Below are 24,327 nucleotides of genomic sequence, written 5' to 3'. Positions count from 1 at the left end.
GGAAAACAGTCTCAACTAATCGAGTCACGAACGCCGTGCTACGTTAGATTTCACAAACGTAATTCCTATCAACAAGCTCACTTAGCACAGCGTTCGTGACTCGATTAGTCGAGTCTGTTTTCCAAGATGGATCCTGTCTGTAAACGCGTAATGTACTGTCTTTATAAACTATCTTCTTATTAAACTGTCTGTACACTAACAAAGTTCTCAATGCTTCGGTTTGCATGTAGGGACCTTCATTATGCTACCGTGTTAGTGTGAGGCTATTTTGAGCCTTGCTAGTGGTATTAACTAGCGATTTACTTTTACTTACTCTGTGCCCCATATACTAGTGTTATGAGCTAATCTGTTTTTAAAGATAAAACTCTTTACATTCGATTTTCATGAAAACGCATCCCAAGGAACGATCGACTCAGTAACCATGTGTTAATTACCCCTAGATTCATTTTTCACTGGAGTTGTCCTTTAATCTACCAACTCTATTGACTTCTTAACCTGACAAAATGGCGGATGGCGGGATTATGATTGGTCAGATCGCCTGTCAATCAAACTCCCAGCGAAAGGGTGAATTGCGAGAAAAATGTCTCGCAATTCTGACTTTATAATTTGCAATTGCGATTTTATATTACGCACTTTTTTCTCGTAATTCTTACTTTTTTTTCTCTCAGTTCTGACTTTTTTCTCGCAATTGTGAGTTTACGCAACTTTGAGAGAAAAATCCGAATTGTAAGATAAAAAGTCGCAACTTCTTTTTTATTTTTTATTCAGTGGCGGAAACAAACTTCCATACCCTGCATCTTGGTTGATGATCTTTTTATTTTTAGAAATCTTAATTTCAGTTCCTGTATGAAACGAATTTAGGCTATTTTATACTGAACTGATACTGTAAGCCAGTAACAACTCTAAAAAAAAACAAAAAACAAAAAAACTTGATAAACACTCTAAAAACATCAGGGGTGATTTTTCAATTAATAAAACCATCTTAAACCCAATTAATGGCTGATTGATATGATTTATCCTGTTCAATATTGATTTATTGCTTAGGGAGTTTAGAACAGAAATGCGACACCACTTTAAATGATGTTAATGTCAAAATTTAATAATGCTTCATCCGTCACCTCGGCGACAAACAGCGCGCGCGCTCGTTTCACACAGTGATGGCGAGATGAGAATATCTGCTCAGCGTTGGAGAGTATCATCACCCACTAACCTCACCTCAGCACCCGCTCACACACATACCCTCACACACCCAGAGAGGAGGAGAGACAGCAGCGAGTGTATGTTAGTGAGAGAAGGAGAGAGAGAAGCACAGCGGAAGGGAGGGTGAGAGCTCTGGTAGACGGAGGCAGCGTGGATATCAAACGGACGCTTCAATAGCTTTAGGACTTACACAACAGCATTTATTATTAATAAATTCCCACCTGAAGGACTCTTAAACCAGAGCAGAACAGGAAAGCAGCGAAGAATCGCCGGCTTTCGCTTGTTTTATTTGGAAACGCTGGGTTTGTCTGTTGGCAAGCGGCAGTGGAAGATGCTCCTGTAATTGGATTCATCTGGAAAGCTCTCAAACCGCAAGGAGAGCTGCTTAAGTGACAGCGGTTCTATAACGCAGCGTAGTAAATTATCTTTCTTTCAGTCTTTCTCTCCATCCTCCTGTATTCCATCGGCTCTTTTCTTTTCTCGTCATCCCCTCTCATCTTTTTCCCCACTAGCAGAAGAGTTTCTGCTGAACGTGTCGCACGCAGATCCTCGCGATGGGTGATAAAGGCACAAGGTAAGCCGTGTGTTTCAGATGGATTAGCTACTGGAGGACATTGTACTGTACTCAGCTCAGTTTTTTTTATTGGTTTGTTTTTTATTCTATGTTCTAGATGTAATTGGCCATTTAACATCACAGTGGCTCAACGCAGTCAGTTAGCTACTGTCAGTTTGCAATGCATACGGTGCAAAACAAAACACCATAATCACATGACACTAAAATAATGCAATAAACATACATTTAACAACATAAGATGTAACATACAGCTCTAATGTACATAACTGATAACAAAAAACTAAGAAGAAACAATTATTAAAATGAAAAACAAGCAAACTCTGAATATGTTGTCAGCTTTTCACTGTAAAATATACGATAATTTGTTCTTTTTCCGTGCAAAAACGGTACATTTAACAGCATTTTACTGAAGAATTGCATGAAACGTGAAAGGCTTGTTCTATTACAGTTTTCCCCACATATAGTAAGGAAACTTACTGTTAACCAATTAGCAGGTTTTTACTAGCATTTTACAGTTGAAAAAAAAAGAAAAGAAAAAAAACGGTGTTGTATTACTTCAATTGAAAACTGTGAAACTGGACAGGTAAGTGGAGGGAGAGAATGTGATTGGGACACAGGCTGGATTTGGACCTGCCCTCTTGAGCACTTGCACAGCACAGCCTATTTGCTATGCTAAATGGACAGTTAGCCAAATGGTCAGTTGCATTTTTATCCCCGCCTCTCCGTGACCCAAGCAGGAACAAAACTGCAACCCTTCAGAAACCACTGTATAAATGTAACCCATTTGTTTCATCTGTAATTCATTTGCTTCAGTTCTCTAGGAAGGTTTTAGAGGTTGGTGGAGGTAAACTGTTTTGGCATAGTGCCATTTCCATTGATATTTGACATTTCACACAAGGTCACATTTGACCAGGACATAGCCTACCCACTGTTTCTAAACTCTCAGCAGGATTGTGTGCCAGGTCAATGTTCAAAGCCCAAAGCTTTATGATATAACTCAACAGTTCACTCGTCAAAATAATCTGCATGCTTAAAAATGTTCTTTATTGGCATCTGTGGTTCTTTGAAGAACGTTTAACATCCATGGAACCTTTCTATTGCACAAAAGGCTCTTTAAGGTGTAAAAAGTTTCTTCTTATTATTGAAATGTTCTTCACAGTGAGGAAAATGGTTCTTTTAAAGGGGTGATAGAATGATTTTATAGGGTATTTCACACTGTTCCTTAAGGTATCCAAATAGGGTATGTAACATTGGTTGGGTTGAAAATGCCCCCATGGCTCTTTTATACACCCTAATGCAACCCTGAGAAATAGCCCCAGAATGAAACAAGCGGATGAGCTGCACGCTGATTGGTTGGTTTACAACGAGGAATCTCCAAAGCAAAGACGCAACATGCCCAAGATTGGCAGCACTCACTGTGAATCTAAACTACTATCGAATAAATATTTCAATTAAACCAAACCGTCACACTAACTGTACCTGCTAGATAACAATAGCTACAGGGTGTCTACAGATATGAACAAGTTAAATTTAAGTCTTTTTAAGACCTTTTTAATACCACCTTATATGAAATTTAAGACCAAACCTGCAATGGAAATACACACGCACACTTATATATAAATCATCACATATCACAAAATATCATTGCATTACAATATACAGTGAGCTTTTCATATCAGCAGAGCAGACAATATCCAAGGGGCTGTTTACACCTGGCCACTTCATGCGTTTTCTCAGATCGGATAGCTATCTGATTTATCTGTAAATCTAAATAAATGTAAATATTTAGGTGTAAATATTGACTATTTACACCTGGTCACATAAATGTGTTTTTGCAAAATGGATTTAAATCCGATCTTCAATTCCCGCGCTGTATGCAGATTTAATGGAGTTCATGTCACCGAAAGCAACAGATATGAGCTGCATTTTATTGATCATCATCTAAAATTTCAAAATCAAAGACCGCAATAAGAGAGAGTGACAACAGCCCTGGTAAGATCATTTAATTTCTTTACTTTTAATGATGATGATTGTGTGTTAAGCGTCTGCGACTTACTTTCACTTTGATTTGCGATAGTTTGCACGTTGGCTTAATGAATAGATGCTCAGCTTCTCATCTGCGGTGATGCGTGTTGCAGTAGCGTTGTCATATCTGGCTATAACATGACATTATAACCTATAACACACTCTCACACGTTTATTTTTTTAGCATTTTTGGGAGGAGTACAATTTACATATGTGATTTCAACAACCAGATGCATTTACACTTGTCCAGTTTCGTTTGGAATGCGGCCCAGACCTCCTCCTGAAGTGGTTTGAGCATTCGGATTCAAATCCGGCATTTACACCTGGTCCTTTCACGATCGGATAGCTATAAGACCACAGAAAACGCATGAAGTGGCCAGGTGTAAACAGCCCCCAAGAAATCAAAATTGACAGCAGCCAGAGAGCTAGAGAAATACAGTTCTTTTGAAGGAGAAAATGATTTTTCAAATACCTTGATTCCCATTGTACCCAGTTTGCCTCGTATACATTTCCAGGCACCGGCTTTAACCACCACGAGAACTCGTCATTCTCGAGCCATTGCGGCTAAACTGTGTCTGACTGCACGACCACCATTGATATTCCTGGGCCCAGAAAGTGGGCTGTGTGAATGCAAATTTAGGGGCGTAACAAAGGTACAGACCAGATCCAAATAAGGAAATCCCCCAAGTGTTACGTCACATCTGAGCTGATTTGAGATCCGACCGTTTACAGCTGCAGTTTAAAGTTTCGAGATTTTCATATTAAGGAGGTGACATAGGATTTTGAGATTCTGTGTATGGCCATTTTACCAACTGAGCTGCTGTTATTCAGCTATGCCAAGGTAAACTTGGTTTTACATTCTATCACCCCTTTAAGAAGTTATTATTAGGGGTGTAACGGTACACAGAAGTCATGGTTCGGTACGTACCTCGGTTTTGGGGTCACGGTTCGATATGAGTTCGGTACAACTGGAAAAAAGCAACAAATCCCCAATGTTAGATTTCTTTTCAATTATTTTGAACAGACAGTAGTGCAAATTACAGTTTGTTCCACCTAGCGGCATTTAGTCCCCTCTGAGATAGTTGGTACAGTCTATTTTTATTTGTGTACACTCAACACTCACAATAAAAATGAAACATTGTGCTTTTGTAAAATAAAGAAAACAGACAGGATCCCTCTTTCTGCCATCCCGGTTTCCTTTTTCTTGAGGAGCGTGTTTACATTTTTAAAAATGAATCGAAACAGCTTATAGGCTACTAACAAGCTCTTGCGTGCCATCTGAACTCTTGTTTTGGGTTGGTGCATGTCTCTTCTTGTTGTGGCGGTTAGCAAACAGTGTTGCATTACCACACGTGCCCCCTTCTGGATTGGAGTGTGGATCACCTGTGACTGAGTGCTTTCGTTGTCTGACTTTATGCACCGAACTGTGACATCTGTACTGTGACGGTTTGGGAAGAAAACATGTACCGTTACACCCCTACTGTTTACTGTTGGGTTGAACCCAAAATAGTTATTATATGGCATCGCTGCAAAAACTCCTTTTTGGAATCTGGCTTTATAATTGAGCTAGTTACAACCAAACTCTTAGGCAGTACCCCTTATTAAAATTGGACATATTTTTAAACCTTTAACTTTCAGTGGTTCCATCAGTGTTGTTGATTAATAAAAAAACAAAAAAAAACAGACAGACCACATTACAGTTTATATTGGTCAATAATCACCCACATAAATAAATAGTTCACTTGGAAATTAAAATTCTGATATGATTTACTAATTTTATTTCAAACCCTTATGGTTTATTTTTTTTATATTTGTGTCACGTTTTGGGTTTGTTCATGTCATGTTTCCATGTCTGTCATGTGATCCTGCCATGTGTCTTGTCATTGGTTAATTGTCTGATCATTGTTCACAGGTGTCCCTTGTCTTGTCATTAGTCTGTGTATTTAAGCCCTCATGTTTGCCATGTGTCTTGGTCAAGTATTGTTCCCTGTAACCACTGTTTGTGAGTTCTGTTCAAGTTCATGTCTTGTTTTGAGTTTTCATGCCACGCCATGTTTTTGTTTCATGTTTGGTTTTGTTTATAATAAACTGCACTTGGGTTCTCATTTACAACTTGCCTCCAGTGGATCCCTTAAGGGCAGGATCACATGACAAACAGGGAATCACATGACAGACATGGAAACATGACATGAACAAACCCAAAACATGACAATTTGTAACATTACAACATTGCATTTGTAATAGTTAATACTACATTAATAAATACACACAATAAAGTTTTTTTTTTTTGCAATGTATGACGCAGATTTTTTAATATGACAACAGATATGATAGATACGACAGAACAAAAACATAGTCTAAACCTTAATCTCTGATTGCAAAAAAACAGTATGATAGGCTCCAATGCAGAGTGGCACAAAAGCACCTATTCTGGACGCATGATGATTCGCTTTTAATCTCGTTCCATAATGAATGTTTCATTCAGTATGCTACTCCCATGCTCTCATCTAACAGACACCCAGTTGCAAGTACCACATCATTCAGAATCACCAAAAATATCCAGCAAAATACATTCTTTTTAAACAAAAGCACAGGCCTTTATGTTCAGTTTATGCGTAAAAAGCGGGAATGTTAGAACATATTGAAGAGAGTTTTACCTTACCCGAATGTGACATTCTGTTTGAATGTTGAATGGAGAATGACGTGCCTAATGCAATTTCATAGCAATTTGTAACTATTTTACGTTTTACCGCAAATTGGTATATATCAAAATTTGGAGCTGTCCTGTTTGATTGATACCTGATTGGACCAATAAGATACTGAGTGTCAGATTAGCGCATTCCTAGAAGAAATATGATACATAAAAATATAAACGTAAGAGAAAAGTGGAATATGCCATGCTCGAAAATGTCTTGTTTACTTGTTAATAATTGTTTTAAACACATTCATTGAATTCTTTCATAGATACAGTTGCATTAACCTCGCAGTGATTAGCTCTTTCTTGAAAGTGCTCATTGTAACAGCTTAAGAATTTGTAGATATGAGTTTCCTGGCAGTCCGATAAATACCTGTACACTCCGGCTCCTGGAAATTGCATACCTCCAAGCCAGTGAGATCAAGAAGTAAAAAGAAGTGCATCCTTAGCAATCATCTATTGCTTCATACATGATTATGTGACTTGTAGATGTTGTTGTTACCTTAAATATACTGATCAAAAATTAATTTTCTTTGTTATTATACCTATTTATACCACCCTTCTCACAACATTACTAATAAGACATTCAGGTAACACTTTACAGTTAGGTTCGATTAGTTGGATTAGGAGTAGGAGTAGGATTAGTTAATGCATTAGTATCATGAACTAAAAACAAACAGTGCTTTTACAATATTTGTTCATCTAGGTTATTTCCTGGATACAATGAAAAAAAAAAAATACTTAGACCAACTTAAAAAAAAAAAAAAAGGTTTAGTTCAGACCGTAAATTTTTATTTAAGGGGGTCATGAACTGCATTGATGTTTATATTTATATTTAGATTAGTATTTATATTAAGTACATAAATATGTAAATGTATTTGTATTATATTTAGCATAAAATAAATGTATTTCAAATGCCATTTTGGTATATTCATTTTTCACTAGGGTGTACATGAATTATTAAAAGTCTTAAATTACATTTTTAAAATTTAAGGCCAGAAAAAGTCTTAAAAAGTCTTATTTTTACTTATTAAAGGTCTTAAATTTTAGATGACACTTTGACTTAGACGTATCTAAATGCTTTCCAAATAAAAACTATCTAATTAGCGGACGTATTATTTTTTATTATTCTGTCTTTGTGGATTTGCTTGTTCATGTGACAATTCCTCTAACATTCGGGGCAGCATATTAGCCTACGTCTGTCTCCTGCTCACGAAAGGAGGAGAAGAAAGTTGGTAAATGTCAATTCTTTATGTGCTTAGGAGTGTGCTATATGTATTGTCTATGATGATATTGTAATCATTGTTTTAACTATGTACGAGGCACTGCGAGCTGACATCGCATTTGTCTCTCGTGCTTTCTCTGTGTGATGATGTGTCAGTGCAGTTATAGGTAACGTATGTCCCCAAATGAGTTTGACATAAACTTGACATAAAAGGTGATGCATACCTCTAAATAAGTTTAGAAAAAATGGCCATATATAGGTGAAAATGCCCCTGGAAATCAATTTAAGGTTGCAAATATTGTTCATTTCTGTCACTGCTGTGAACTGACCACTGCATAGCCTAGAATATGAAAAATATGAATATCTTTGTGAGTCTGCTGTCAACAACAGGCCTAAACCAGCCATGGTACCAGTACAAAAACACAATCAGTAAAATATAATTTACTTATTATCAACAAACCTTTGAAAATATCGAGATATGTTTTTGTCAATATTGCTCACCCCTAATGTAAGGTATTCATTTTGATTTCTTTAGGTCTTAAAAAGGTATTAAAAAGCCATAAATTTGACTTTAAAAAGTGTGCAGCAACCCTGTTAATTACAACACAAAAAAAAGCTAAATTAACCAGACTATGAAAGTAGAAGTTTCACTTAAAGTTCCCTTGTAGTCAATCATTTTATCCCTTAAAACTCATCTTTGATCACCAAAATGGCATATTTAAAAGTTTTTTTCCTGTGAAAAAAAAAATCTTCATGCCTTAAAATAGCTTGAATGCAACTCTACACCCTTGCTTCATTTAATATACGCGGTTCTATGAATATGCAAACTAACCCCGCCACTCACTCACACCAGCTCAGAGATTCTCTCGGCCAACTTACTGAGGTAAATGCTGCACAATGGTATCGCCGTTTACAACGTCAGGCACATAACGGTAATTAATATGATTCGTTTTTTGCTTGACTATGTTATCAAACAGCTAATAATGTGTTGCTAATGTTACACAAACTATGTTCCCGTTCGCCCTCTCAGTCTGCCTTTTAACAATCATCAGAAACGCTTTGAACAACTCAGAACGTCAGTGGAGAAAGGCATCATACAATCGCAATATACATCATAAACCCGCTATATTGCTAAATCTACCCTATTTTTATATCAACAAAAACATATACCGGGATAACCTGCCATCTTTTGACACTCCCGTGCTAGTTCTCTGTTAATGATACAGGGTTCTCAAGTTTTATCAAAAGCTTGGAGTGAGATCACATGCGGTTAGGGGAGGAGCCCTAATGGAGCCCCGCCCGTCACCACCCCCCAATTTTACCCATTGTTCATAATTAACCAGCACAAATTGAAATTATAACAATTGGTAAATCTGAGAAATGACAGAGCAATTCATCACATCAAATATACTATTAATGTTATATTTCAAAATTACAAATATACAAAAATTACAAAAATATAACAAATTGCTCCAAACAGTATGGAAAAACAAATCTTTTTGCATTTTGAATGTGTCTAACGTTAGTCGAAATGGTATAACGTTAATGATTTATTGCGTGGTGGGACGTTGTGAACAAATGACAAAATGCATGTTTTGACAGGATATAAAATATTACCCAGAGCACTCTGCTTTAATACATGTAGATTTAATGTAACTAGAAAGACTATTAATACAGTATAATATATAATTTAAAATAAAATGAAGAAATACATCTTCATTCCTTCCCATTCCCACTAACATTTCCCTTAGTTTCAGATAACGTAAGCTAGCCAAACTGAGCCAAAGCTTCTGGTCTGGTTGCAAAGTAGTTGTAGAGTTTTTGACTACATCAATAATAATGCATACGATGGGCTATATATTAAATGTTCTAGCCTAAAAATGTTAGACGAGCTTTCTTCCAACTTACCTTCTCCATCACGGCGTGTGTTCGCGCGATGTTGTTGGTTACCTAGTAACAAACGTACGGTGGCCGAGAATGTTCCGTCAACTTCCGTGTGTTCGCGCATCTAACGCAATCTGGCCGAGATACGTGCTGGCGGCACTTATTGTCTCCTAAAACAAAGAATCGATTCGGAACTACTGAAAGGAGTCGTCAGCAATTCAGTTTCACTTACTGTTGCATACTTACATAACAATGTAACAAATTTTCATTATGCTAGTCTATGATCTCTATAGGCGAACAACGTATACTTTGACCTTTTAATTGTAGCTGAGGTCTGGAAGAGTTTGGTTCATATTATCGACATGTCGAGAAGGCGCTGTTTTCAATCAACTTTGCGTGCACTTCAAAAGGATGAGTACTCATGCTGGAGTTGATATGGTAAAACCGACGCAATCATTCATATTACTGTGTATCAAGCGCTGAGGAAACCTCCGGAGCTGAGATTCTGATATAGAAATAGGAGTTTCGTTTCCAACATGCGCTGTAAACAGTAGACCAATCACAACATACTGGGCCATCTGACCAATCAGAGTAGAGTAAGCTCTTGGAAAGTAGGGGTTCAGAGAGACTGAGGCTGTTTCTCAATTCCAAGAACGCAAAGAACGGACTTGCTTTCTCGTGGAGACCGGTCTTGCCAGGCGACCTTGAAAGAACGAACTCGGAAGGATGCGAGGACACAGAATGCATCCTTGTGAGATGTGCTGCAAACTTGTTGCTCAGCTGACTGTCCCAGCATATTATAACTAGCGGCTAATTAGCGGACAATTAATACAACATATGATCACAAACAAATGTCACAACCTATTAAAATATTTCTTTCATTATTTTAATATAATTTTATATATTTTTATTTTACCGTGTATTTATGAAAATTAGTAGCCTGTGTGTAACCTATGCTTTGTCAATGTTAAGATTTTTTTTATATGCCAATAAAAATGACTGCAGGCTTTCTTCAGGCTATCATTTTATTAAAATTAAGCAAAACAAACAGACAAATGTTTACTTTCACGAGCTGTCGTGTATTTGCAGCGGGCATCTCTTAAGTGAGAACGAGAAGTTTAAAGCTTACCGACTTCCGTATGTTGACCGTCTGCAGTGTCTTCTGGGATTTCTGACGGTTCGATAATCTCAAGTCTGCATTCGATGCATCCTCGATATCAAGAACACATCCGGGCACTTTCATGCTTCTGCTGTACTTGCATTCTTGAGTATTGGAATTGAACTTCGAACGGTTGATGATGACGTAGAGCGAGAACACAAGGACACAAGATCTCCTGAATCTTCGAACAAACTGTTTTCAGACTCGAGGTGCAGAATATGCAGAAATGAGGTGATATGCAAATGAGGTGATATGCAATGTAATAGTATAAGAAAATGAAAGTGTTTTTTGATGAAGACGACATTGAAAACATAGTTCTGGGTGGGACCATTGGAGACGGGAGATTCAGTTTTAGCTCAACCTCAGTGGCAGGATTGCGCGCAGGGTTTTCTTCCATACCCTTGAACTCCACTAAAAGTCCCACGGCGATGCACGGTTGTGCTGGCTCACACACCTGGTCAGACTCACTGTGGGGCTTGGGCTCCGGGCGATAGTAGGCTCTGTCCTCAACTTAGGCTCTGGCTCGTTCATTGCGGCAGGCATGAGCTCCCCGTCTGCGGTGGGCTCTGGCCTAAAGTCTGTGCGTGGGGTTGATGGCTGGCTGGGCTCTGGATTCAGTGACGTGACGATGGATGTTGGGTGGGGCTAAACGCTGCCGATGTTCTCCTCTGCCTTGCCAACAGTAAAGGGAGTATCCGTCCACCCATAGAGTGAAATTAATGTATTCCTCCAAACTCCAGCAGGTGTCGCCCTTGGGCATCACAGAACGGATGTCTTCGTCCAGCCCACAAGGAAAACCTTCCATTAGGGTCAGGTCATTGCAAGTTGCTTGGTGGCAGATGTTAAGAAACTCTTCCATATAGTCCTCTAAGCTTCTGAAATCCTGGAAAATAAAATGATAATTCCTTCCTTCGGTCCTTTACAGCTTTGTGGCGCAACATTGATAGCTGCGACTTTCATTTTCTTTTGAGGTCTGTTATTCTGTCACGTTCTAGTCCGATAATGATGAAGAGATTGGCACAAAGGATGAAATGGTAGCGTATTTTTAAAAATAAGCAAACTCAGGGAATCCACAAAGGTACAAACTGAATGAAACTGCCTTGTGCAAACAATAACGGACAAAGGAACAGAAGGAACTGAAGGGCTAATATACACAAGATACAGAACTGAATACTATCAGGTGTGATCTAGTTAATGAGTAACCAAGAAGATTAACTGGTGGCGGGAAACTGAGAAAAAAGCTAACACTAAGAACTAAGATAGGCTTAACAGGAACATAATGATATGTTCCTTAACAGGAACATATCCCAATGATCTGTTACTGGCTAGCTGCCAATATTGGAGTAACCAGGATAACCTGTTTAGAGTTCCTAGATTAAAATGGACAAAAAACTCCCTACATTTGTCAGTTCTTTAACCATTAGAGCCAGCCACTGCATGAAATAAAACTTGGTCGTGAAAGAATCAATTCTGCTTCTACTCTTTGAAAGTTAGGAACATTTAACCCCCTGAAAATCTATGGACTTGCATTATCAGCCATGTTACTTCTGAATTGACACCCCATTAAATCCAGAAACTAGGCCTCAGGCCTGACTGGCAATTGATGTTTTGTGTGATAAAGTTTTGCATTATCTACAACTCTTGCTTAAGTGCTTTTTTTGTGAGATAATAATTCTCTCTTTTTTTTTTGCACTTAATCTAATTCAGGATTGTATCAGGCTATCAGCACTGATGCGCTCGTTAAAATTCAGAGTTGATTTCTGAGTTTCCGGTGCAGTAAGCAAGTTTAACATTTTTATAGCCCTTAATGGTTTATTGTTACTTGAAGTGCTTCAAAAGCCTTCAGTTCTAGAATTGTTCTTTTAGGGATCTCCTGTGCAGTGATTTCAGCACTGGCGTCCTACTTGTGCTTCCCACAATTATAATAAATTAGTATTCTTTCTGATTCATTGTTCACTTTGAATGTTTTTTATGCTTTAAGTGTCTTTGTGTGGGACTGTTTGAGTATCACAGAGCTCTTCAGTAGCTTTTGAATCCTCCTGCCAATCTGAATCTCCCCTGATGCATATGAGCACTTGAATCACAGTTTGAATGTCTAGAATGAGTCATCTCTTGTGCATGATCCGTTAAGAGGCAAATCAATTAAATTGATATGGAATCCAATAATAGAAGATGTCTTTAATCCTATAACGGTTTTGTTGTTGTATTTGTTGTATTTTTGTAAGAAAACTGCAATTACGCAAGAAAAGCTGCTGTTATATATACTACACCTGATAAGTGTCTTTAGACTTTCAAACTACACTTTTCTTCAACGTGGGTAACACTTATACTTAATTGATTATTGATTTATCTCTTCTTTTTAAATATTAAATTATCTCATAATTTGGCAACAGGCTGCTGAATGCAGTAAACATGCTAAGAATTCCATTCTCCATCATTTATAAAACACTGCCATTTACACTATGTTGCCAAAAGTATTGGGACACCCCTCCAAATCATTGAATTCAGGTGTTCCAATCCCTTCCATGGCCACAGCTGTACAGTATAAAATCAAGCACCTAGGCATGCAGACTGCTTCTACAAACCTTTGTGGAAGAATAGGTCGCTCTCAGGAGCTCAGTGAATTCAAGCGTGGTACAATGATAGGTTGCCCCATGTGCAATAAGTCTACTAAATATTCCACGGTCAACTGTTGGAAGCAATTGGGAACAACAGCAACTCCGTCACGAAGTGGTAGGCCACGTAAAATCACAGAGCGGGGTCAGCACATGCTGAGGCGCACAGTGCGCAGAAGTTGCCAACTTTATGCAGAGTCAATAGCTACAGACCTCCAAACTTCGTGTGGCCTTCAGATTAGCTCAAGAACAGTGCGTAGAGCTTCATGGAATGGGTTTCCATGGCTGAGCATCTGCATCCAAGCCTTACATCACCCAGTACAATGCAAAGCGTCGGATGCAATGGTGTAAAGCACGGCGCCACTAGACTCTAGAGCAGTGGAGACGTATTCTCTGGAGTGACGAATCACACTTCTCTGTCTGGCAATCCAATGGACGAGTCTGGGTTTGGTGGTTGTCAGGAGAACGGTACTTGCCTGACTGCATTGTGCCAAGTGTACAGTTTGGTGGAGGGGGGATTATGGTGTGAGGTTGTTTTTCAGGGGTTGGCTCGGCCCCTTGGTTCCAGTGAAAGGAACTCTTAATGCTTCAGCATACCAAGAAATTTTGGACAATTTCATGCTCCCAACTTTGTGGGAACAGTTTGGGAATGGTCCCTTCCTGTTCCAACATGATCCAGAAATGTTCCAACATGATCCTTCCTGTTCCAACATGATCCAAGCAAGGTCCAGAAAGACATGGATGAGCGAGTTTGAGTCCTGACCTCAACCTGATAGAACACCTTTGGGATGAATTAGAGCAGAGACTGCGAGCCAGGCCTTCTCATCCAACATCAGTGCCTGACCTCACAAATGCGCTTCTAGAAGAATGGTCAAAAATTCCCATAAACACACTCCTAAACCTTGAGAAAAGCCTTCCCAGAAGAGTTGTCATTAAAGTTCATGTGCATGTGAAGGCAGGCATCCCAAAACTTTTGGCAATATTGTGTAAATGCTACAATCATTTTCCAATTACCTACTGTACACCCAACAATCATGTGTGAAAACACTTTTACATACATACATTGATCACTTAGAAATCATTTTTACCCTCTTGCATTTCTAAATGCTACCTAATTTGATCATTGAGAAATAAAATCATGTAAAATCAAACAAATTTGACCCTTGCATTTCTATTTATTTTGTAAATATATGCTGCATATGTATACAAGTAAAGTCAATTTTATTTCTGTAACCCTTTTACTCAATACAAACAAATTCAAAATGTGTTTGGGTGTGTTCAGCTGTGAGTGTGTGTGTATGGGTGTGTAGCTGTGTGTGTGAGTGTGGGTACTTGGTAAAATCACAGTATGTGCACATCTGTGACTACAACATCACTGGCTGGTATATTAAAGGATAAAGTATGATTGGCATTCTGATTGGTGTTTACTGTCATTTTCAGTTTCAGCATAGATAAATTACTTGTGGCTGGATGTTTTGTTGCTTTGCACATGGTTTGGTCACAGTGTTACGTGTACAGTATGTCCAGTGTTTTTGGAGAGTGGAACGTAAAATTATGCCAAAAATCAGTTTAAGCTACGCACAATAAATGAGAATTTTGCAGATCTGATCTCATTTACAGTAGTCTGGGATCAGTATGTGCACCTTCCAGTGTCGAAGAAGCTATTTTAAAACTGGAGTTTGTAAAGCTACCAGTAATTTTAAGTGAAACTGCTGTCAGGCAGCTCTGCCATACAAGTTAGCTGCACTACAAGATACAAACAAATAGAGTTTTAAGAGAGATTTAAATGAACAATATCATTTTAAATATATGACCAGAGCAAGCCTAAGGGTTTGTTGGTCCCTCTGTATGATAATGAAAATAGACCCCAGTGTTATTCAATTATCTTACTATCGGGAGTAATGATCTGAATTTATTATAGATCATCTTGTTGGGCCCCTCAGATACACCGGGGCCCTAGGGAACCTCATTTCTATAACTGAGTAGAGGTCAGCAGGTCAACATTTTCAACCACTTCATGATCATGTGCCATACAAACAAACCAATTCACAAAGAAAATAATCAGATTTTTCAATGTTGCATATTAAACCAGTTTTGGAGAGCATGCTTGAATACTGCCTCAGTTCAGGATTATTATTGTTAACTGAAACTAAAACTAAATCCCATAGAAACATTTTCATTACTTGAAATAAAATGAACATTATCAGAAAAATTTAAAATAAAAATAAAAACCTGAAAAATGTAACTTATTTTATTTTAATTTTATTTAATTTATTTTGTTGCCAAAGCAACATTTCTCATTTTTGTTGAAAGTTGAAGTACTAAAATAACTCAAACTCAAACTAAACCAGGGCTGGGTTTCCCAATAACGTTGTCTCTTAGCGCGCTATGAAGGCTCTTAAGGTATAACTTAACTGAAGGTATACCATTACTAGGCGTGTTCCCCGAACCATACCTTAGGAAGCTGTTTAAGATATACCTTTTTACGTGCGACGTTACCGGGTGCTGTCCGTGGCGATGCTGCTGAATTGGTTGATTTCGATGGCTCGAGAATCAATTATTCACTCGTTCAGCGGCTGCTTCACTGCTTTATGTGAGAAAGTTGTGTTCTTTATAAAAGAAGCACTTCAGAAATAGTTGAAATTGCATTTATTAGGACTCATGGGATATTATAAAAAAGAATCCAAACTATAATAGCCTAGCCTACATATTTTAAAATGTATCATATATTGCTGCCACAATAACCATTTCAAAAATTGTATGTGCTTTCATCTCATTTTTGTTCGCTGAGGTGGAGCTGCGATGAAATAGTGTTCTTGTAAATACTTTCCAGCATTTCAGTAATAAAAGTGTACATCTTACATACGGTGCTCGGCAGTGATCAAAAAGGGTTTAAACAGTGAATTTTGAATCTCTTCTTGTAAACTCAGAGATGTGGATTCAGACGGCAATTAAATTCCCACATGACCTGTTTGTCAAAAAACAATTTGGCCAGGGATTTTTTACGCGGGTTGGGTGAGAAAAAACACTGACATTATGGATTCGGACGGCAATAAAATCACTTACCCCTGTAAATGTTTAAAATACCGTACGAGCCCATGATAAACAATTAGCGTCCGAATAGGACTTAACTGACAGTATGCTTTCACTGGCCTCTCTGCGGACGGCACTGTCTTTTAGAACAACTATTCGTTGTATCGCTGCCATAGTTTGAGTAAACTCCCCACCACAATCATTCCCTTTAAGTAGACTATTAAGCCTTTAATGGTTCGGCAGCTGATGTACCTTTGGATAATATAATTAAAAATCTAACAACAATCCGTATAATGACAATTTTATTATTTGCATGAAAACACTTGAATTAGCCTAATTGAACACTGTCTGGGTATATTAAAACTTAAAACATTAGCAAAAGGAATTTTTTTAATACTTCCCTCTCACTGAATAAATATATTGATGTTTTACTTGTTTAAAACCAATACATTTTTTATATTTTGTGAATCAAAGATGATGTCAGCTAATTTGGAACACATGCCAGACTTCTGACTTTATTCCTAAAATGTCTTAATTTTATTTTCTAAAATTTACATCATCTAATTAATACATTTTCAAATGAGAGATAAAACTTAAATTTTAACAAATGATTTTTTTCATGTCAATATCTATGAAGAAAACCTAGACTGGGCTCAATAGGTACACTTACCCTACTATAAATTACTGTTTAAATATATTTTAAAAAGTATAAATTACATGTAATTGCCAAAAAAGCAAAACTCTGTTTTTAAACAAAAAGAATGCTGTAAAACATCTTAGTAATTTGAACTGAAAAAGTTAAAATGTTACAGTCTGTTAAGTGATTAACTGTATTATATGTTACCATATGGTTAAAATGTGCATAATATTCAACAAGGCAGTACACATAAAACAACTATAAAATACAAAAAAAAAGTCCAAAAATATAAATTACTAACAGTTTATAATTAATAAATATTAAGCAGAGAGTACCACCTTAATTTAGAATATGTGTTTTGATGGAATTTTGTCAATTAAAAATCACTGTAATCCTGTAATCTTTGAAAAACTGTCTTTCTATTTGTTATGTAAAGTTCTGGCAAAGTTCTGGCAACTGCAACTATGTTTTTATAGTGTATCGTATATCGTTTCAGTCCATTTTAACAAGAGTGGGACAATTAAACTGCAGATCTTAGATTAATCACAATAGATACCACTACCATTTTATTTGATGATTATCATAAACACCTCTATTGGCTTAATGCAGTGGTTCTCAAAGTGTGGCCGCGGGAGATCAGCAAAAAACAAAACAAAAAACAAACAGCCATTGCATCGGCATGAATAGCGGTTAGCGCTCTGCTTTAATAAATCGCCATTGAACAACAATTATACTGAATCGTTCTTCTTCAGACCAACTTTTCACCATTGGAACAAGCCCAACATAGAATAGACCAAATCACAAGCTGCTATTGCAAACGCGCAAGCAACTACTGTGCGTGTTCCAGTGAGAAGACGAACAAGAAATTGAGCTTGTGATGTGAGGCGCTGTCAAAGCAGTCATATATTTGCGCTTTTATTGTTCAGTTCATCCAAAGCATCACTGAAATATTTAAATGTTTTTATTTAACCCTTGTGCTGCATTATATATTCGACTACGTTGAGTGCATTAATGACCAAAAATGGTCACATATTAAACACTGCCTAAAATATTATATATTATTATTATTTTCAACTTTTACTAACTTAAATCTTTTAACCAGCATCAGTTCTCATCATAACTACCAAATATTTATTTAATTTCAGGATTTTAACCTTTTAAATTCCAGTTTTGGTGACTATACCATCAATTTGTATTCATTTTACATAATTGACATACTGCAAACATCTGCAGTATTGCAAACCTTTTCCTGAATTCTACTAGGTGACTATAACCTGTGCCTGTCTCCCTACACATCAAAATTTGCTCTAGAAAGAAAGCAAAACTACAAGATCACCATGAACATGAACTTTTATTTTTTCTAAATTATATAACATAAAACATATCAAAAACTTCAAAACAAAATTGGCTTATCCTCTCATTTGCAGGAGCTGCAGAATTGCAACGTATGCTCCTTGCAGATATAAATGCCACATTTTGAGCAGGTGGTGGTGATTTTTCTTTTTTTGTTAGGGCACACACACACACACACACACACACACACACACACACACACACAGAGAGAGAGAGAGAATAGAGAGAAAGGGTAAAATATGACCTTCATGATATTGTGATTTGTCACTCGCCTAAACACCATGTTTATATTTATGCCCTACACACACACACACTTTTGTCAACTCAGACACACATTGCTCTTAGACATCCACACATACCCAGAAACATCATTTTAGATCATTGGAGCCATTAAAATGCTTCATAACAGTCAATAGTGCCCCTAGTGGAAACCAGGAAAATAACGTGCATTTCCACCCATAGGGAATACCTATGTAGTGACGTCATCTGGTGGAATACACTATATAATGCAAATATAATGCTTTGACTTCAAAATGAAAGGATGTTTCAACATAAATCATGATTCATGTATTAATGACGGCCCCGGCTTTAAACGGCGTTTTAATGGGTTTCAATGGGCCATTTTTGGTCATTATGGTGCTGAATGGTGCTATTTGTTCTACACAGTGTGTGTTATACATATTTTGCAAAATGAGATAAAATATTTTAAATGTATCCAAAAAGTCACAATTTTGCCAAATTACATACCATTGGCATTAAAACAGCCAAAATGGTCGAAAAAAATTAAACTGAAAATGACCAAAAATGGTCAAATGCAGCATAAGGGTTAAATTAAAAGTTCAGTTCTGTATTATGATTCTCTCTTACTGTTATATGAAATAATGACATTACAAAGTGAAACTATTGCAGGTGTTTTTTAAAGATTTAAAGGGGGGCACGATGAAAAAAGTTTGAGAACCACTGGCTTAATGTGGTGAGGGTAGAGGCTTTGCTCTCAGCCCACCATCTGGAAGGGCACGGCCACTGTTTGTTAAGAGCACTGACTTCATTTATTGATTCAGGCTGAAAGCCTCTGACATAACCATGAGTGAAATCTATTGCCACAGCAAGATAGTCTCAAGCAGCTGCCAATAAACTGGTTGTCTTCCCCTGTGTTTTGTCCTGTTGTTCTCTTTATTCATGGACTGCTAGAGAATGGCTTTCTCTTCTTCAACATCTGATTAGTACAGCAGAGGTTATTCAGTGATGCCTTGACCTGCTAATCACTCACTCAGCTGTGGCAGCTTTGCTTTACTCTGGCCTACAAAGGATGATGCAAATGCCATTCTCCATGAATATGGCACAAATTAGGGTCTTGAAACAATTTTAAAAGTAAGTTTTTTTTTGTTTGTTTTTTGCAGGAGCTTAACCTTCCGAAAATGTTAATCACACCTTAGGAGGTCAGAATAAACATTATAAGTTTATTATATTATATATTCTTCAAGTTAATTTTATTTTAGGTTAGATATTATTGCAACCTTTTTACCAAAATGTGGGACATTTCTTAATTATATTTTAAAATCCTGATTTGTGTGATTATTGTTTTTGTTTGTTTTGTTTTTAAACATTAAAAAACAAAATTCATTAAATTAAACAAATACTATTGTAAAAAAACAAACAAAGGCAAACAGGGGGGTCAGTTAGATTTAAAGCTGCAGTCGGCAAGTCTGGCAGATTGAGGGGACTTAGCCAAAATTTTGAATGTTTACAACTTTCATGCCCCCCCCCCCCCCACTACCACGAGCACCCTCCCATCGAGTTTGTGCTCGTCGTTGCGTGTGCACCAGATTTTCTGTGAACGCACCCGTCTCTTCAGCATCGAAACAGCATTTTCTTTTCCTTGGTTGTTTTGGACCTCCTAGCTCCGGTTGTTAACCAGGGAATTGGAAGCTTGTTAGTAGATTTTCTTGCCGCCATCACGCTTTGTACAATCCAACACACCTGTGAACTTCAGGTGTGTACATGTGATATTGTAATGTGTGCGAGAGGGGAGGGGGGTATCTGTGGCGCGTGCACAAACTGTGATTGACAGTCCGATCTCACACAGCCCTGCGCTGATTGGACCAGAAGAACCGGGAGCATTGGATTTTTGCAAAACAAATAACAGGCTCTAGGTGGAGGTAGAAGCGCAGGTGATTTATGTTGTTCTGTCGGAGCATAGTGTCGATTTCAGTGAATATGATCAAAAAAATCTTGCCGACTGCAGCTTTAATTTATTTAAATGTAAAAAAAAAAAAAGAAGAAATTATCACTTTTATTCAGCAAGTTGTAACGTGTATATTCATTTGTTCATTTGATGTACCTGCCTCTACTTCGGGACACTACGCTTTCCAGTTGAGCCCCAGCACTCCTCGCTGCCCCTCAGCAGGTACATCGGTTGTCCCTCTGGTGCCACTTGCATGGAGCTTGGGAGCCTGGCTAGCACTTCCCAGCCCATCCGTCTGGTTCATTTGGACAATCAGACTCAGCTATGCTATTCAGTTTTCCAGGCGTCCCCCCAGGTTCAGCAGTGTCCTATTTACCTCGGTGGCAGGCAAAGACACCCCTGTCCTGTGAGTGGAGATTGCAGTCTTGTTGGCGAAGGACACAATAGAGCCTGTCCCTCCAGCATAGAGATGAAGTCAGAGTTTTACTTCATCGTATCCAAGAAAGGCGGTGGGTTATGGCTCCCGTTCAAGAAGTTAACTCAGAAGCACATTCTCACATGTGTTAGCCCCCAAGATTGGTTCGCAACGATTGACTTGAAGGACACATACTTATCAACTCTAGGAAGAGTAGTTGCTCGTGTGCAGCTAATGGAGATCGAAATAAATAAATAAATAAATAAATACTTCCACATACTTCGATTTTGCCTCGACACAGACCAGTTCTCTGGTTTGCTTTTGAGGGTCAGGTATACCTGTACAAGGTCCTCCCCTTTAGGCTGTCTTTGTCTCCCAGTGTTTTTACAAAAGTTGCTGAGGCTGCCCTTGTCCTGTTAAGGGAAGTTGGCAATCGCCTTCTCAACATTCTAGCTTACTCTCGAGATTTGTTGTGCGAACACAGACCTGGTGCTCAGGCACCTCAGCCATCTGGGGCTTCGGGTCAACTGGGAGAAGAGCAAGTTCTCCCCTGTGCAGAGGATCTCTTTTTTGGATATGGAGTTGGATTCAGTCAATATGATGGCGCGTCTCATGAACAAGGGTGCACAATCAGTGCTGAACTGCCTGAATATGCTAAGGGGTAAGACAGCAGGCTCCTGGGCCATATGGCATCTGCCGTGTAGGCCGCCATCTTATATACCCGTATGTCCGGTGGCTAGGCATACAAATTCCACTCACCAATTTCATTGGCCATTTTAGTCAAATGGGCTCCCAAGACACAGAGACGTTTCCTTTGTTCCCTTGTCCGGTATTGACTTAGTTTAATGTGGTTGTGTTCGTTTGTGCTCCTATGATCTCTTGAGTGTCCATTGTTTATTTTATTACATACTATTTTTGTTCTATATCTCTTTCTTCGTGCGGGTTCATTACAGCGAACGTGACACAAGGATGCATTAAATTGATTAAAAGTGACAGCAAAATCTTTTACATTATTAAAAAAAGATTTATCTAAAATGAATGCTGCTCCTTTGAACTTTCTATTCTTCAAAGAATCCTGAAAATAATGCATTACAGTTTTCAGAAAAATATTAAGCAGCACAACTGTTTTCAACATTGATAATAATCATTATTTAGACCATTATTTATTATTTAATAATAAATGTTTCTTGAGCAGCAAATCAGCATATTAGATTGATTTTTAAAGAATCATATGACATTGAAGACTGGAGTAATGATGCATGAATAAACTAATATATAGTTATTTAAAATTATAATAATGTATTACAGTTTCTATTTTTAATCAAATAGATCCAGCCTGGCTGAGCATGAACGATTTCTTTCAAAAGCACAAAGATCTGATTCCAAATGTTTCAACTGTATACACTCAGTTTTTTTTTTTTTTTGGTAACATGGTTTAAATGGTTGACAAAAACACAACAATGTAAAAATGCAATACGATTATTTATCTGTCTGCCCATTATATGGAAAGGGTCCAGTTACAGTATTTTACAAATGTTAAGCTTTTTACCATTTTTGGCACAGTTACACTACTTTATTGATCATTAAATTAGTTTTTTTTTAAAAAGGGTTTTACTGGAATAAAAATTCATTCCATTTTTTTTTCCCCAATTGATGAGAATATTGTATGATATTAATTGTTGGTTACAGTCAAGAAGAACATAAAATGAGGCAGTGCAGAGTGCCAAATATTGTGAATCTGTGCTATAGAACTGAAAACATGCTATTCTGTTTAATCATGGACCATGTCTGTCACTATTGTTAGGATGGTGTTTAAGTGTTTTCTGCACTTTCCTCCTTGTCAGAATAGATACTGATAGTCTGAGATAGTCTGGAGAATGAAGACTTGCATGTGTAAGACCGACAGAAGTCATGCTTAGCGTGCTAAACAGAGAGGGCCTGTCATCTATCCTTTCCGCTTCCTCCCCCAGTCAACCCCCACCTGCCTCGATCCCACCCATGCTCTTTGTTCCTGGGTGCACATCCTGTGTCTTCAGAGGCCGAGGACTGGAGGCTGCATGGGATGAAGGGGATGCAGTTGAACACAGATTTAACCTGTTCGTAGATGTCGTGGAAATGTGGAAGGTGTTTCGCTGTTAAATGTACAGTTTGTGTTTGAACTTAGCTTGATGCTATTAAGATAATAGCCTTAGATGTGAAAAAGACAATCCACTATAGAAGTCAAACTTATTTATTTTTGATTAAAGGAGGAAAAAAATACACTGAAAATACCATCATGGGACTTCTTAACAAGCTTAACTAACAATCTTCCTTGGATAATCAGCTTAACCTGCTAAGTTTTGCGGGTCAACAGTATAAAGGCTACACCTGGACTAACCACAAGAAACAGCATAGAACAAACTAAAAACTAAACTATACTCAAACTAAACTTATAATTTCTTGTAAGCATCTTACACTTTTGTTAATCACAGAACTTATTTTCTGCAATAATCCAAAAGCCAATGGAAAAATCCTAGTTGTTTTTTGTCGAGGGTGATAACTTCCCGGTTGGCCTACAAAAATACATCATCACTGCAACACTATATTTATACGGTTCAAATGTAATTTATTCCGGTGATGTCAAAGCTGAATTTTCATAATCATTATCCAGTCTTCAGTGTCACAAGATCCTTCAGAAATCATTCTAATATTCTGATTTGCTGATCAGGAACTTTTCTTATTATTATGATCAATGCTGAAATTTCTTTTGCTGTTCAAAGTGTTTAAAGTTATTTAGTCATAATACAGTATAAAGCATACAACATGCTTCAAATGATTATTCATATTTGTAAATATGCATTACTTTAACGACAAGACAAGGCGATGTAGCTGTTGTCAAGTTGAGTAACCTTTATTTCTATAGCACTTTATACAATACAGATTGTTTCAAAGCAGCATTACAGTGATAACAGGAAAAGTATGCATTTCGGCTGTTGTTCAGCTGAAGTCAGTTTAGTGTTGATTCAGTTCCGTTGTAAAGATCATCAATTATTAAATTACTTAATTTAATCTATAAAGCAGTTCTGCAGAAAAAAGCTTGGGAGCTGAGCAGTTGCACAGTGATCGCTCTTTCCAACTCACCTCTACTGGAGAGTAAATTTCTAAAGAGCAAATAACAGCATTTTTAATTGATATTAGGAGAACACTCAGAAAACAGCTATTTTAATTGCTACTTTGCCTGCAGATATCTCTGCCGGTGTGAAGGCACATTCCAGCGGTGTTTGAATCCAGCTTGCAGCATTCGCCCCTGGGTGTTTCGGCTAAAAGAGCAGTTCCGTAAAAGAGCAA

The 24,327-nt window shown here is 37.6% G+C and overlaps 1 protein-coding gene across 3 annotated transcripts in view; it reads left to right on the top strand.

Moving 5' to 3' along the window:
* The first annotated feature begins 1,284 nt into the window (after positions 1-1,284).
* The window catches only part of arrb1 (arrestin, beta 1), a 66,574-nt gene continuing 43,531 nt past the window's right edge, over positions 1,285-24,327 (top strand). The window contains exons 1-2 of one of the 3 annotated variants that reach the window (XM_084126801.1): positions 1,527-1,616; positions 1,716-1,774. In XM_084126801.1, the coding sequence (XP_083982927.1) occupies positions 1,755-1,774 (20 nt within the window). In that variant the 5' untranslated portion in view covers positions 1,527-1,616; positions 1,716-1,754. Of the gene's footprint in view, positions 1,775-24,327 lie in introns of all 3 variants that reach the window. The other 2 variants (XM_084126802.1, XM_084126800.1) reach the window with 2 other exon arrangements.

The sequence above is a fragment of the Abramis brama genome (genome assembly GCF_963993115.1).
Source record: "Abramis brama genome assembly, chromosome: 10".
Classification (NCBI taxonomy): domain Eukaryota; kingdom Metazoa; phylum Chordata; class Actinopteri; order Cypriniformes; family Leuciscidae; genus Abramis; species Abramis brama.
The sequence above is the reverse complement of the archived record's forward strand: the minus strand, read 5'-3'. Positions and strand labels throughout refer to the sequence as shown.